General features: G+C 55.8%; 1 protein-coding gene across 4 annotated transcripts in view; it reads right to left on the bottom strand.

The window, feature by feature from the left end:
- Nucleotides 1-311: 311 nt before the first annotated feature.
- GRID2IP (Grid2 interacting protein) overlaps nt 312-15,447 on the bottom strand; it is a 39,828-nt gene continuing 24,692 nt past the window's right edge. For 2 of the 4 annotated variants that reach the window (XM_070566242.1, XM_070566243.1), the window contains exons 13-22: nt 14,838-15,254; nt 12,856-12,943; nt 12,031-12,108; nt 11,313-11,509; nt 10,846-11,001; nt 10,616-10,702; nt 9,675-9,804; nt 9,467-9,585; nt 8,568-8,732; nt 312-8,320 (exon numbers count right to left, since the gene is read on the bottom strand). In XM_070566242.1, the coding sequence (XP_070422343.1) occupies nt 8,249-8,320; nt 8,568-8,732; nt 9,467-9,585; nt 9,675-9,804; nt 10,616-10,702; nt 10,846-11,001; nt 11,313-11,509; nt 12,031-12,108; nt 12,856-12,943; nt 14,838-15,254 (1,509 nt within the window). In that variant the 3' untranslated portion in view covers nt 312-8,248. The remainder of the gene's footprint in view (nt 8,321-8,567; nt 8,733-9,466; nt 9,586-9,674; nt 9,805-10,615; nt 10,703-10,845; nt 11,002-11,312; nt 11,510-12,030; nt 12,109-12,855; nt 12,944-14,837; nt 15,255-15,447) is intronic. The other 2 variants (XM_070566240.1, XM_070566241.1) reach the window with 1 other exon arrangement.

The raw sequence follows: 15,447 nt of genomic DNA, 5'->3' as shown, positions 1-15,447 counted from the left end.
CCAAGCGGTGCCACGTCCACACCTGGGATCCGAACCGGTGAACCCCAGGCCGCCGAGAAGCGCAATGTGTGAACTTAACTGCCGCGCCACTGGGCTGGCCCCTCTGAGTTATTTTTTGGTAAAAAAAATATAGCACATTGGCTCATATTGACATAGTCATCCCTAAGAGGTTTGTAATTTATTTTCACTCTTTTCTACAGCTTATGAGATAAAGTTTCATTCTTAACTAAGCATCACCAAACGCTTCCACATACATTTCAGTTTGCTATGTAACGTAGTGCTATAAAATTGTACTTCGTTTTCTCTTCTCATTTCTTTTCGCATGTAAGTTTGCTGTGAAATGTGAATCTCTGAATGAGGTTATGGCTGAGATTTACTTCTGCATTTACGTATCTGAGTCCGTGATGTCTTCGGAAGGACCATGAATTATTTCCTTCGTGTGTGTGTACATATATAGGTAAATGCCCCAATACACACACTACACACACTTTTGAATAATATGAAATTATTTGAAGAGAACAACTTTCTGCAGACTCCTTCACCAGTTAGCATTAAATTAGTGATTGCTTAAAGACCCTTGACAATCTGAGGATAATTTTCCCCGGAAGTAGATTTAATGGTTGATAACAGACACTTAGAAATGGCAAAACAGATACATGGCATGTCCCTCCCTCTTCTCTTTCTCCATAGACTGGTTTTCTCTGCTTCTCTGGCCCACCTAGCAAGATTCCGTCTCTTGTGTTCCAGAGGGCAGCCATAGTGAGGCTGGAATCTCTAGTTTATTTTAAATTCTCTGGGGAAGGATTCTGATTGGCCCAGCTTGAGCCAGGGGTCCAAAGTCCAACAAACTAGCCAAGTGGGGAATGGCATACATTATGGAAAATGACTGCCAAGGGTCCGTTGGGTGTACTGGAGGCGGGGCAAGGGCGTGGCCAGCCCAGCCAACCCAGAGAGCACACCACCCCCCTCCAGGTAGCCAGGGCAGGCTTATTAGCTCCACTGAAAACATTCCAGGCATCTTCTGGCTTCAGAATTGGGGCCTTCAGTCTAGTCCAAAACCTGTTCTCTGATTCCACATTTCAGCCCCCAAGACTCACCTTTTTCCAGGATGACTGATAGTACGGTTTATATTTCCATGAGGAGAAAACCCACATCCCAGACAGACGATCACATAGAAGTTAGCATCAGTCGCTTCCCCAGCATCAACATTGTTCTGCTGTGAGTGGCAGACAACACCTGGGGACATCAACAGTCCAGGCCAACTTGGGTTGCCCCAGTTAGCCCTGTTTCTGCATTCTCTCCTTATCGACGGTTCAAAAGTCTTGTTTCATCCGAGTTCATCTTGTTACGTTCAATTTTGTATTTTTATTCTTTCCTTATTAAACCATAAGCATTCTTCCATGACCTTAACAATTCTTCAACATTTGAATTGCTGTGTTACATTCCAACACGTGACTGTTGCATAGCTTATTTCACTGGTCCCCTCGTTCTGGGCATCCTGGGTGCCTCTGACTCCACAAAGAACAACCACGTGTCTCAATGTCTATTTGCATTGCTGATTATTTCTGGGCAGTGAATCTCCTAGTAATTGACATGACCCATTTCACCGGATTGGGGTGTACAATGTCATCACGGATTTTTTTAGTGCTTAAAGCACAGTGATTCTAAGACTGCTGTGGCTCCAACTGGCAGGAAGTATGGTCTTTCTCCTGGGGATTCCCTCCTCAAGGAGATTCTGGGGGATCCCTGAGGGATGTGGCCATGTGCTGCAAATCTGTGCTAGTGGCAGCCTGACACCCTGGCCTGGCTTCTATGCTCAGAGCCCCACTTCTGCCTGAGTGGTTTGCATTCCCGGAAACAATTCCCTCCTGATACATACAAGTTCTACCAACACAACTAAGGTCAGGTGATGGGGCAGGGAGCTTCCTGGCTGATGCTCTCATTCCACATCAGGGCGTCTCTCCCCTTAGCTCTCAGGGTCCCGCAGGGTCCAGCTCCCTGTTCCTGTCCGTGGATGCTTAACAATGGGGACATCCATTTCTTCTGTGAAACTTGCACACTCACCCCACACGGTCCAAGGACACACAATCACTGTGTTTCTTCAACTCTGGGGACATCAGGAATCCAGTCAAACTCTTTTTAGAGAAAATATTTTCCTTAGCTTTCGGGGCACTGTTGAGATGAAGATGCAGTTCATTTGCACGACCAAACATTTGGTCTGTGGACCAGCATTTGGTTTCACGATGACCTTACAGTTTCCCCCCAGAACACTGCCTGGGTCCTGCCTTCCCATGACTAAAGTGCCCATCGGGTGAATTTCCTAAAAACAAAGGGCATCTTCAGAATAAGGTAATCAGCGTCTTTCCACCCAGAAACCAGAACTGCCAACGAGCCCTAAGCACAGCTCCCTCGCTAAAATTTAAAAACGAATCACATCCCTTTCCCCCACCAACCCCCAAGGTGGTGTGAATGTGTCAAGTGGCACAGATGTTTTATTTCAGGGGTTGCAAACTCACAGCTGCGCTCCATCTGGCTCACAGGAGTGATTTCTTTGGCTCACAACTGATAATCTTCCTTAAAGTTGTAAATTGGTTGCCGACATTTCATCAGGACATTTTAAATAAAAATCTGGATTTCTAGGGGCTGGCCCCGTAGCCGAGTGGTTAAGTTCGCGCGCTCCGCTGCAGGCGGCCCAGTGTTTCGTTGGTTCGAATCCTGGGCGTGGACATGGCACTGCTCATCAAACCACACTGAGGCAGCGTCCCACGTGCCACAACTAGAAGGACCCACAACGAAGCATATACAACTATGTACCAGGGGGCTTTGGGGAGAAAAAGGAAAAAAATAAAACATTTAAAAAAAAAATCTGGATTTCTAGCTTCTGTTGAGAAAGCCTGAAGATCATGCGTTACAGAGCTTGCCTTCACGCATGTGCGTCCACAAGCTGGAGGGGTTGGAGATTCCCCTCTGCGGACAAGGCACCCACTCTCCAGCTCCCTGGTGCCCGGCCCTCTCATTGTCTCTCCCTGTCCCTGTGTGTCAGTTACGCGGCATCCTTGACCTGTGTCCTTGCTGTCTTACACCCGCCCGCTTCATACGTTTGCATTGCTTGTCTGGTGTCTGTGGACTCGACTCTGCAGCCTTGTTTTAGGGTTTCGGATACTTGTGACCAACTTTTATAGAAAGGAGGCAGTCATTTTCTTGAGCAACTTGGTAGCCTCCCACCTTGATGTTATTTCACTTTGATTTAATGGGGAATTATTGAGCACTTGCAGTGTGCCAAGGCTAGAAGAAGCTGGGACAGTGGGAAATCAAGCTGATGACAGGGTTGTCAGGGAGTAGACACCTGGAAGCTGAAGCCTGGGTGTGGGAGAATTTGCCAAGGGAGGGTACACAGTGCCCAGTGCTGCTTAAATAAAGGTCAATTAAGATAAGGCCAACGAGCACTCCCAGTGGCTTCCTGTCAGGGGCGATAGCAGGTTTCTGGGGATGATGGGAGAGAAAGCCAGATGGCGGTGTGCTGAGAGGTGAGTGGATGGTGAAGATGCAGAAGCAGCGAGTGTGGACAACAGCCCTGAAAGGTGTGCCTCTGAAGGAAGGCATGAGAGGGCCAGTCACCGGGGTCTAGACCGTTCTTAGAGGGCTTAAGGGGGAGGGATGTTTACAGGTGAAGAGGAAAGAGGCAGGGAGAGTGGGTTGTGGCCACTGATGCCGTGAGATGCCTGGGAGCTTGGGGAGGCAGGAATGGAGGACAGACAGAGAATTAGCTCTGAAATGGAGTTGGGGGCAAGACCTGAATTCCATGGGATGGAGATGAGGGCAGGTGCACCGAAGAGTGCAGATGGAGGAGAAGGGGGGGGAAAATCCTTTCTCTTTAAAGCATCAGCTCGATCCAGAGGTCTCTGAGGCCTCCTCGAAACTAGGACTATCACATCCTTGGCACCTGATAAGGGAGTGTTACGGGCTGAATTTTGTTCCCCTTCCCAAATTGGGTGTGGAATTCCCAACCCCTAATACCTGCATTTGGAGACAGGGTCTTTAGAGAGGTACTTAAGGTTAAACGAGGTCATAAGAGTGGGGCCCCAACCCAACAGGACTGGTGTCCTTACAAGAGGAAGAGACACCAGGGATGTGTGCACGCAGAGAAAAGGTCACGTGAGGACACGGCGGGAAGGCGGCCATTTGCCACCAAGGAGAGCAGGCTCTGGAAACCAAATCTGCCCACACCTTGATCTTGGACTTCCAGCCTCCAGAACTGTGAGAGGACAAAGTCCTGTCGGCTAAGCCACTCCATCTGTGGCATTTTGTTACGGTGGCCCGAGCTGACCAATACACGGAGGAAGAGAAGGGGAGGAGAAAAAGAGGCACGGGCTTTATGTTGAAGTCACCAGCATCTGTGGCCTTGGAATGCCGAGATATATACAATCATGTTAAGCAAAGAAAAAAAGAAGCTATTTTCACTCAAAGGATGGGCTTTGATGTAAGACAGACCTGAGTTTTCCATCCGGCACGTCGCAGAACCTTCCTGAATTTCCGACTTTATTTGTAAAAAGGAGATAACAAAACCCACCTCCGAGGGTCGCTGTGAAAGGAGAATGAAATGAAACGTGGACAACATTGAGCACGCTACCCGGGAGACAGCCGATGGGACGAGGAAAGGCAGAGGGTCACTAGGCTACGTTGTTTTGTTAGCGCGACTGAGCCAGAAATAAATTCCCAGGGCATAAGGGCTTGCATTCACAGCTTGTCATTTGGTGAGGAACGTGGGGGCATATGGCGCACACATATTCGCTCAAATCTAGGGCTCTGGACTGACTCGGGTGTAGAAGCATCATGAAAGATAACCCTAGGAAACCAAACTCAGAGAGGCTGACCTGTAAGATGTTTGCACCCAGCATTATGCCTGGCACATAGTAGGCAGTCAGAAAAGTGTTGGCGAATGCATTTATGAATGAAGAGAGCTCGCTGACGATGTTAAAAGACTGAACATCTATAACCACCTGTTGACGGGCGTATTAGTCAACTTTCTTAATGTTGCAAGTGACAGAAACCCATTCAAATCAGCCTAAGCCAAAAAATTAAAATAAATTTTAAAAGTTTACAAATGGAGGGGGAATTTGTTGGCTTAGAAACTGACAAGTCCAGGGGCTGGCCGTGTTGCCGAGTGGTTAAGTTCGGGCACTCTGCTTCGGTGGCCCAGGGTTTCGCCAGTTCGAATCCTGGGTGTGGACATGGCACTGCTCCTCAAGCCATGCTGTAGAGGCATCCCACATGCCACAACTGGAATGACCCGCAACTAAAAATACACAACTATGTACCCAGGGCTTTGGGAGAAAAAGGAAAAATAAAAAAAATCTTTACAAAAAAAAAAAGAAACTGACAAGTCCAAATGTCTGCTTCAGGCACGGTTGGATCCAGGGACAAAGAGATGTATGGAGAGGTCTTCTCTTCTCTTCTCCCCTCCTGTATTGGCTTCACATTCAGGCAAGTGCCCTCCACGTGGTAGTCCTGGCAGCTCCCTCTGAGCCTCCACCCTTTATACACCCAGCAATTCATCCAGAAGAAAGGGAGCCTCCCTTTCTAAACAGTTCTAACTTGATTCTTGAATTGACTCTGAGTCACCCAGCCAGAGTCATGAGACCATCCTTATCCAATCAGCACACTCCAGGGCCTGGGAGGAGGGGAGGGATAATTTCCAAAAGGAAGAACAGGGAGCTTTCCCCAACAGAAGGGAGACTGGTTGTTAGGCAGGCACTGCCCTCTGGACTGAGTGCATCTGGAGAGGAGTCCAGTAACTCACGGGTGACTAGGGAAGCGAGAGTGAAAAGCATGCCACCTGAAGGACACATGAGGACGGGGAATCAGAGCTGTGCTGGGTCCAGGCAGGCCCGGGGCCTCTGAGGAGTTTAAGGAGGCTGCGATCTGCACCAGGGTGCCCGGCCAAGGAGGCATGTTACGGTAGACCGATTGCCAAAATGGCCCTGATTCTCCGCCGGACCCTGAATCTACACTCTCTGCAATGTGGTTTTGCAGCACCTCTCATCAAGAGTGGAGCCTATTTCCACTCCTCGAGAATCTGGGCTGGCCTTGTCACTTGTTTTGACTATAGAATGTGGCAGAAGGGATGGTGTGCCAGTTCTGAGCTTAGGCCTCAAGGGGTCTTCTGTGGTTTACTGATTCTCTGGGACCTCCGCCTCTGCCATGTGAACCATCCTGGCTATCTGGCTGGAGGATGAGAGGCCACATGAAGCCATCCCAGCTGTCCCAGCCAAGGCCCCAGACGTGGGAGAGAGAGCCCGACACTACTGGCAAAGCCGCCTAGACTCAGGGGAGACTGTAGATATCCAAGTGAGTCCACTGGGGCCAGCTCAGATCAGAACCACCCAGATCAGAGCTGCTCATAGACCCACGAGCAGTAGTGGCTGCCATTTTAAGTCACTGAGTTTTGGGACAGTTTGTTACACAGCATCGTGTGGCAAGCAGATAACAGCTACAAGGCATGATAGGGAGAGAAGCCAGCTAGTGCCTGGCTTGCCAACTTGTGCCCCCTGGCACCGGGCTGGATCTCCTTGGAGAGGGTGTGTGTCTCCAACTTGCAGGAAAATGCCATATGAGCTATCAAGGGCTGGAAGATGGCCCGTTCACAGCCTGGCAGAGTCTATAAACTCTACGGATCTCACACGGGGATTTTAATCACCTTCTGACATGTTTTTCAGAGACACAGGCTTTGGGAATTCATGGAAATGACCTAGCTTGAACTGCAGGGGACAAATGTACACTACAAGCTGTATCTGGGCACATCCCCCCCTCCCCACTGAATTACACATTTTGGTTTAGCCAGTTTTATAGGGTGGCTGTGAGTGGGGAACAAGGAAAGAACATACATGGCCTCAAAGCGGGGTCTGTGGGAGACCGGGAAGGCCTGAATGGGTCCCAAATACCACGCAGGCGCAACATTAGCCATTCGACTGTAGTGGGAGAAAAAGAATCCAAGAGACGAGCCTAAAGCCCATTTCAGACTTCTCTGGAAGAAAGTTAAGGAAAGAGATAATGGACGCTGCCTGGCGCCCAGCGTTGCCAATTGGAGAATGGAACGGATGAGACGCGTCAGCACATCCTCCCTGCCCACAGCACCCTCTGCTCCCAGAATCCAGGTAACCTCCTCCTCTACCCCAGTCCTCACCAGGGGCTCCACACACTGAGCCTCTGGAATCCCAACTGTGTCCCGGATTGAGTCATCTGCCCCCTTAGCCTGTGCCACTCACCCAACCTGCTCCAGGGAACATCACCACCCATCCCCCACCTAAACATCTCTCTGTTCTCTCTGCCCCACCTCGATGACCCCTATCCCACTCCGGGACTCCCCACTTCTGAACTGGATCTAAGTTTGTCCACTGGATAGAAACCTCAGTTCTGCAGTCCGACGGAGAGTTTTCCTAGCCCTTCCCTACATCCCTGCCTGGCTTCTCTCCCGCCTGTCGCCGTTCTGGGCTGCAGCCAACAGCAGTTTCTTCCAGCTTGCAAGACGCAGGCTCGGGGCGGTGCGCGCGCCCCCAGGTCCCTGTACCTGGGGCTCTCCTTCCTGCCTGCCTTCTTCCGAGCAGCCCCAGGAGGCCCGGGCTGGGTGAGGGACCTCCAGGCCTCATGCCCACTGGTGCGGCAGTTCAAGGGGGTCTGCTCCTTCTCCAGGGTCCGTGCTCCGGGAGGTCCTTGCTCCGTCCGCGAGGGCGTCCCCCGGGCCGTTCAGAGCAGGCTCAGAAAGGCAGTTCAGACATCCTTCCTCGGGGCCGGGCGCGCTCTGGCCAAGCCGCCGAGGGGCGGACGCAGACGCTGCCCAGGGGCCGCGGCCACTTCGCAATCCCCGGCCGGTCACAGCGCCCGCTCCCCGGGACCCCGACGTCCGGAGCCAGCACTTGATCGAGGGCCCGGGCGCGCGGCAGGGGAGGCGCAGGAAGCCGGCGGAGCGATGGGGAAAGGCCGGGCCCAGGGCGCACGGGAGGCCGGCCTCGGGGTCCGCTCCGCCCCGAGCCCCAGCGCTCGGAGCCGGGAGGAGCGCCCGGGCGAGCCCCGCACCTCCGCGGGCGGGCGGCCGGAGCTCGCCGGCTGAGGTAGCTGGAGCCGCGGGCGCGGGGGGCGCGGCGGCGCAGGGTGGCCGAGGGCCCCGCGGGAGGCGCCAGGGGCGGGCGCGGGCCGGGCCTCGGGCGTCCGTCTCCGAGCTCGGGGCGCAGAGGGCGCGGGGCTGCCGCCGTCACCAGGCCAGAGGTGAGACCATCCCCGAGTTGCGCGTGCCCTCCCCGGCCTGCAGGTCGCTGAGCGCTCGCTGGGGAAGGAGGAGCACGTGCGCAGGGGCTTGATCAGCGGTCGCAAGGGGTCCCTGACACCCGCCCTGCCTCCTCTCCCCACCCAAAGAGCCGAGACCTACCGGCCCTGCCCCGGTTGGGGGGGGGGCGGGGCGCATCACTCGCTGGGGGCCCTTTCCCAACCCGGACTTGAGAAAGTTCCCCCTCTTTTGACCTCTGGCCGTGACCTCTCCTAAGGGGCCCCTTAGGCCTCCCACCGAGGCTCACCTCGAACTTGCTCATGAACTCCGCAAAGATGCCAAAGAAGGCCTCGGAGGTGGTGGCTTTGGAATCCTCGCCGAAGAAAGCCAGCGCCTTGCCCAGCTCCTCCATGGCTTCCCGCTGCAGCCCGTCCAGAGCCCGTAGCACTGGCTGGGCCGTCTCCAGGAAGGACTGACGGGCCTCCGTTAAGGAAACTGCAGGCCTTCAGGGTGCCCCCAGGTTCCCGGGCAGTGACCTCAGATAGCAGCCCTGCTGCCCCACTCCAGTCTGCCCCAGGCCCTTTGCTCAGCTGGCAACCATGCCCTGTTCAGAGGCTCTGGTCTGTGTGCCACTGCCGTCCAAGGTCCTGAAACCTGCCACTTGCAGTCCAGCCTCAGGCGTTTCACTGACTTCTCTCTCTGCAGGGCAGCTCTCTTCCCAGCTGGCTCTGCTCAGATGTCACCCACTCCTATTCCCCAACCATCCACTTACAGTAGCTCCCTGTCACTCTCTAGGCTTACTCTTTCTCCCTTTGTTTCTGTAGCATTTGTCACTATTTGTGCTCACTGAGAATGTTCTCTTCTCCTGACTGCCTTTGGCTGGCCAGGGCCTGACAGGCCTCTCCTTGTATCTTGTGACTTAGGTCTGTGCTCTGCCACCTATGAGGACAGATGGGGCAAGGCAGTGGCTTTAGGACAGTTGAAAGAGTGCCTCCTCAGTTGCACATAGACTTGGCATAAGTGCTTAGATTCTAAACAACCCAAGACGGACGCTCTTCCAGCACCCCCGGACGCACCGCAGCCTCTGCCCAGAATCTCTGCTGCGACTGAGACTGTTATGGTCTACAGTGGCCACCGGAGTCATAGCCAGCTACCTGACCACCCCAGGGTCCACTTGGGTACTGGGACAGGCTGCTCAGAGGATACCGCCATGACCACAGCAAACTTGTCCTCGCTGGAGGGGGACATGCTCTGGCAGGCGGCCTGTATCTCACTGATGGTGCCATGGAGGTCAGCCAGGTCGCTGGCCAGGGCCCGTTGGTTCACTGGAGAGAAGGGGACAGGAGTCTCACGGGGCCGCCCTCCAAGCCCAGGATGCCAGGGCCTCTGCCTCCCACCCGTCCACCCAGCCTACCTTTGGCAGCCAGGGGCACGGTGGGCAGGTCCTGAGCAAAGCCCAGGAGTTCGGGGAAGTGCTGGCTCAGGGATTTGGCAAGGATGTGCAGGAAGGTGGACTTCCCGTCCACCGTCTTGGTGGAGTTTAGCTGCAAGTGATCCCCAACATGTATCCTCCTCAAGGACCCCGTGAGATTCCTGGTCACATGGCCCAGGTACTCTTGGTCTTGCTTCTCCCGCACCACGGCATCCATTCTTGGCCCTTGACCCTCTCCAACTCCCAAGTTATAAATCAATTACTAGCATTCCTTCCTCGGAAGCTCTTATCTGTGGGATGCCATAGGCCTCCCCACAAGCTGAGGTTCCCTGGCCCACATCTTTGAGACCCCCCCCCCAGCTAGGGGAGGCCCCCCAGGTCTTCCTGTCCTTGTGAATTTGCCCTTGTCAGCAGGTACAGCCCAAGAGTCTCTCACCCCAGGGAAGGTGGGGAGCATCCCTCACAGATCTTCCCTCTTCTGGTTTTCTGGAACCATCTGTGGCCCACTGGAGCCTCAGACATCCTAAACCATTCATTTCTACAAATGAAGTTTTTCTTCCTCTTTTTTAAAACAACAAAAGGCACCCTGGGGAAAAGTCCCAGAAACACAGGGGGAAGGCTGGGTATTTGAGCTGTCCTCTTGTGGATCCTGGATCTTTTGGGGGTAGGACTGGCCTGACAGTGGTGGGGGTGTTGAGGGCACAGAATGTACCAAGTGGAGCTCCATCTCCACACACCCTCCCTCCAGCCCTTTGCTGTAGTCACATCCTGGCCTGCAGGCAGCTAGTTCTTCCTCCTGGAGGAAGGGCTCTCCTTGGTCACGATGTTCTCTCCCTCCCTCTGCCACGACTTGGGCTAGGCCTGGCCTCCCCATCCTCCACGGTAGACCAAGCTAATTGACTATTGCGGACTGGCCCCCTCACCTCCGTCAGGAAGTTGATCTTGAAGCCTGTGGTCTTGTTGGTTTTGGGCTGTCCATCGTTGAGATAGTTGCCCATGGCCAACACAAACTGTGGAGAGGAAGGTGGGCGGGTTCTGCCTAGGTCCTTACCCTGCTCCCCTAACCCCCTGGCCTATCAGGATGGGCCTCCAGACCGGAAGCCCCGGGGACAGAGAGGCAGGTACAGTGACCAGAGAGGGGGTGCGCCCTGACCTCCAGGATCTTGGCAAGCTTCCGGCTGTTCTTGAGCTCGAGGGAGGCCTGGCGCAAGCACTCCAGGCTGCCCCGGATCTCTTCTGTCTTCTCCTGTAGGGTGGCCTGGAAGTGGAGGCTGCGCAGGCGCGTCTTGTATTCAGGAACCGACAGCATCTGCCACGAAGGCAGGGCCAGGATTCGTGCATTCCCCCTACCTCCCCAGGAGACCCACTGCCCCACCGCAGCCTGGGGTGACGGTTAGCTGGCTGCCTGGGCCCCGTATTCCCTTAGGAAAAACAAGCATAACCTCTGGGGGGCACCCTTCCCATCTACCTTGGACCCCGGGCGGGAACTGGCCATTACAGGTGTAAAACTGGGGCTGAGAGTTGTGAGCGCGGGGGCGGTAGGGGAGCGAGACCCACGCAGCCCCCAGACATAGCGGGAGCCCGGATGGAGGCGGCCGGGCGGGGTCCCGGCCGCGGCACCTGCAGGACGAACTGGTCGGGCTCGCTGAGGCGGCCGGGCGCCTCGCGGAAGGCCTGGTAGCGCTGCTCCTCGTCGGCGTCGGGCGCGAAGAGCAGCAGCTGCGCCAGGTGCGCGGGCTCCAGGCGCCGGGGCTCCATGCTCATGAGCACCTGCCGCAGCTCGGCCGGGCTCAGCTTCAGGTGCGCCAGCAGGATGGCTGCGGGCGGGGCCGCCAGGTGAGCCGGGGGCGGGGCCCGGGCAGGAGTGGGCGGGGCTTCGGATTCACCTGGGCTATTGGGTGGAGCCTGAGGGGGTGGGGCAGGAGCCGGGCCAGAGATGGAGAGGGTCCCTCCCGCGACCCATCAAAGGGCGAGGGCGGGGTTCTGGAGGAGGTAGATCTAGAATTGAGAGGGGCCTGTGGGCGTGGGACCAAGGAACTAGGGAGGGGCCTGAGAGAGGGAAAGTAGAGGATGCGGCTGGAGGGGAGGCGGGAACTGGGGAGGCGATTACACAGTGATGGCGGAGCCAACAAGGTGGCGGAGCCAAGGCCGGCACCTGCGCCCAGGTGGGATGTGGCTGGCTGTGGGACCTGGGAGGGGGCCTTCGCCCAGCCAGGCAGCAGGTGTCAGGGCCCCCATGGCCTGATCTGTCATCCACCGGGGCAGATCCGAGGATCTGAGGCCCAGATGGAGGGCCGACTCCTGCCCCCCACCACCCCTGGACTCCCCAGCCCCTCACAGGTGTTGTAGGCCTTCTTATGGGACAGGATCTCCACCACCTCCTTCTTCCTGAACGGCTCAGGCCCGGGCACCGGCTCTGGAAGGGAAACTGATGGTTTAATGAGGGGAGGCTGGACTGAGGGCGCCATGGGAGGGCCCAGGAGGGGTGTGGCCACACCCAACAGCCTAGATGCCCCCTGACCAAGGCCTTGACTGAATCAGCTCCAGGTGTCCACACTCCCCTCACTCCTCAGCCTCCTACTCACGGACTTTCGGATCCAGTCTAACACACTCAGCATGCGTGGTGCCTGTCCCCCATCCTATCCTCTCTCCCCTGGGCCTTAGGACTGAGCTGGCCGAGTAAGGAGACCCAACCACCTCTCGACCTTTCAGATGCTTCCTGGATGGACACGGCCGTTCTCCTCCATCCCAGGACCACCTTCCACACACAGTATCCCTGGCTGCCTGGAGCCCCACCCAATGTAGAGAGGTACCCAGAGAGGGGTAAGGGGAGAAGAGACCAGAAGGGCTAAGATATCCACCTTATTCTGGCTGTGTGACTTTGAGTAAATTACCTAGCCTCTCTGTGCTTCCTCAGCAGTCAGTTGGGGTGATCACAGTCCCTACCTCATAGAGTCATCACAGGATTTGTTTAGAAGCAAGAGTGTCTGGCATCTGGTAAGCATGCGATAAATGCCAGCTATTATTATTATCTCCATTTTGAGATGGGGAAACTGAGGCTCTGAGAAGTTAGGGACAATGGCACTCAGTGCAGACCTCAGGGACCCCAAGCTCCCACAGAGGACCTGGTTTCTGGGCTTCCCCGGGGCTCTCAGCCACTCACTAGCAGGCTTCTGGGTGCCAAAGTGGAGCTCCAGGTCGAGGTATTTCACCATGTCGCTCAACTTGTCATAGTCAGAGTCCTCCCCGAGCTGCGAGGGAGCGGGGGAGGTTCAGAGTGAGGAGGAACGCTGGCAGCTGGAGTGCCGTCCCCACCCCACCACCCTCTAAGGGCTGCCCTGGCAGCTCCAGGAGGGAGGGCCCCCATCAGGCCCCAGGATAAGCCCAGGGGCAGGAGGAGACGCAGAAGGACATCATCTAAGTTGTCAGGCGGTGAGCCAGCTCCTCTTGTGGTCAATACCACATTCACACCTGAAACACTCTCCGTGCAGAAGCCAGCAAGCTGTGCCGGGGCAGGGGAACAAGGGGCTATAAGGGACTGGAGCCAACCAAGGGGGCTTAAGGAGATGGCCGGGGGTCTGGCCCTGTTCCGAGGTGTCCTTTGCAGGGAGCCAGTTCTCCAGAGATGCCCTGGGTTCCTGACGCCGAGGGAAGGGAAGCAGGCAAATGTCCGGGGCTGGGAGCTGGACAGGTGGCTGTGACGAATGGTCTGGATGAGAGGTGACAATCTGGAAGGGCCCTAAGGGGCTCGGACAGGGAGTGAGGATGGAGTGGTTGCCAAGAAGGAGATCCCAAAGAGAGGGGAGGCAGAGAAACAGAGTCTCATAACACAGCTGCTGGGTGGGGACACCTGGTGTGGATTTGGACCTGGCGAGATGCGTGACCTGCATCCCTGTGTCCACCCTCAGTAACCAGTGGAAGAACCACTCTGTGGAGCAAGGCTTAAAGACCCATCTGAGGCTGGTAGGAGTGAGGTCTCCAGGGGCCCCAGTAGGTCCCTGTTTGTGGCTTTGCCCTGCTGAGCATCTTCATCAGCGACATGGAGATATGCACTGATGCCAACTTGGCTGGGAAGGCAGGAGACAGAACTGGGACCCAGGAGATGGCAATGGGAAGAAATGACAAGCATGTCCCACCAGAGTGTGGCTACATGTGAGGGCATGCTATTGGTCTCACGAAGATGAAGGGGGTTAAGGATGATGGTGGGCATAAGCACTGAGATGGAGCAGCCCCAGAAGCTGGAGAGATCCCAGGCCACATTAAAAGGAGTATCATGTCCAAGACAAAGGAGGTGAGAACACTGTTTTCTCTCCTGAGCTGGTTAAGCCCCACTAGGGGTTCCATTTGGGGCTTGCCCTTTGACAGAAACATGGCCACTGGACTGTGGGGCTAGAAACCACGCTCTAGGGAAATGATTTAAAGAACAGGGATGAGGCGAACCTTGCTCATCTGACAGACTGGTCGGTGTGTGGATAAGAAAGTATTTGCTCTGCCTGATTTCAAAGGACAGAACAGAAAGCAGGGCGTGGGAATCTTAGGGAGACAAGATTTCAGAGCAATACAAGGAGGGATGGGTAAAACTGTCCAGTGAGGAAAGGGATGCCTGGACAGATAGTGAGTTCCCCATCACTGGGGGTGTTCAAGTATATATTGGCAGTGTTGTTTGGGAGGGAATTCAAGCATCTAAGTGGACGGGTGGAGGCTGGTGTGTAGGGGTTTGGACCAGCTGTCCTTTTAAGAATCCTTCAGTCTTGCCTCCTGGGAATTAACTACTCACACTAGAATGTCCGACAGTTTGAGGACCTGTGATTCTCTAACCAGATGTCCTTCTCTTGGCTCCAAGAGCCAAGGGGAACTAGTCAGACCTCAAGAGTGAGGTTTCAAGGTTGAGTTAGTGCCATATCTGGGGGTCCCCATCGTGTCACTGGCTTAGGGACACAGATTGGGCTTTGATGCCAGCATCAACCACTGAGCTGGACGTGTCCCTGGGCTGGGCCTCCATTCATCTTCTGTTCAGGGGTGGGAGAGCCAGGGGACATTCCAGCTGATGATGGAAGAGGCCTGGAGATGAGTCTTGTCTTCAATGCTGCTGCCCAGGCCACCCACCCCCTCGTGCTGGGCACCCCTGGGCCCCGGGTCACCTACCTGACCCCAGATGGTGCCTTCTGAGTTCTCCACCTGCTCCCACCGCAGGCGCTTGACGCTCATGTGGCTGGTCTCACTGCGGCGGTGGCCCAGGCCCCGGGACAGCATGGGGGGTGCACAGGGCACGGGTGGGGGTAGGGGGGGTGGGGGCGGTGGAGGGACTGGGTGGCTGTGTTGGGTGAGGGGCTTGGCTAGCGCCTGAGCGGGGCCCCGGGCACCGTCAGGGGTGCGCGAGCTGGGCTTGGGGTCATGGAAGGGCAGGGGCGGTGGCGGCGGGGGGCTGAGCGGGGGCGGGGGGATGTGGTCAGAGATGGAGGAGTAGGTCAGGGAGCTGCCTTCCTCACTGCTGCTGATGCACTCGCTGGCGCTGCTCCGCTCGTTGGTCACAAAGCTGGCCTGGTCGTCGTGGAAGCTCATCTGGTGGGGGCAGAGCAAGGTGAGGGGAGGGCCAGGCTGGGCCGGGGGATACTGGAGCATGGGGCAAGGTGAGGGAGAGTGGGACAGCCTGGGGACAAGGATAGGACAGTCTGGTGGGTTAGCCTGAGGCTGTGGGTGGGATGGCCCAACAGGGTAGCCTGGGACAAGCAACAAGGTAACCTGGGGCAGGGTA

This window comes from Equus przewalskii, chromosome 12 (assembly GCF_037783145.1).
Source record: "Equus przewalskii isolate Varuska chromosome 12, EquPr2, whole genome shotgun sequence".
NCBI lineage: Eukaryota > Metazoa > Chordata > Mammalia > Perissodactyla > Equidae > Equus > Equus przewalskii.
The sequence above is the reverse complement of the archived record's forward strand: the minus strand, read 5'-3'. Positions and strand labels throughout refer to the sequence as shown.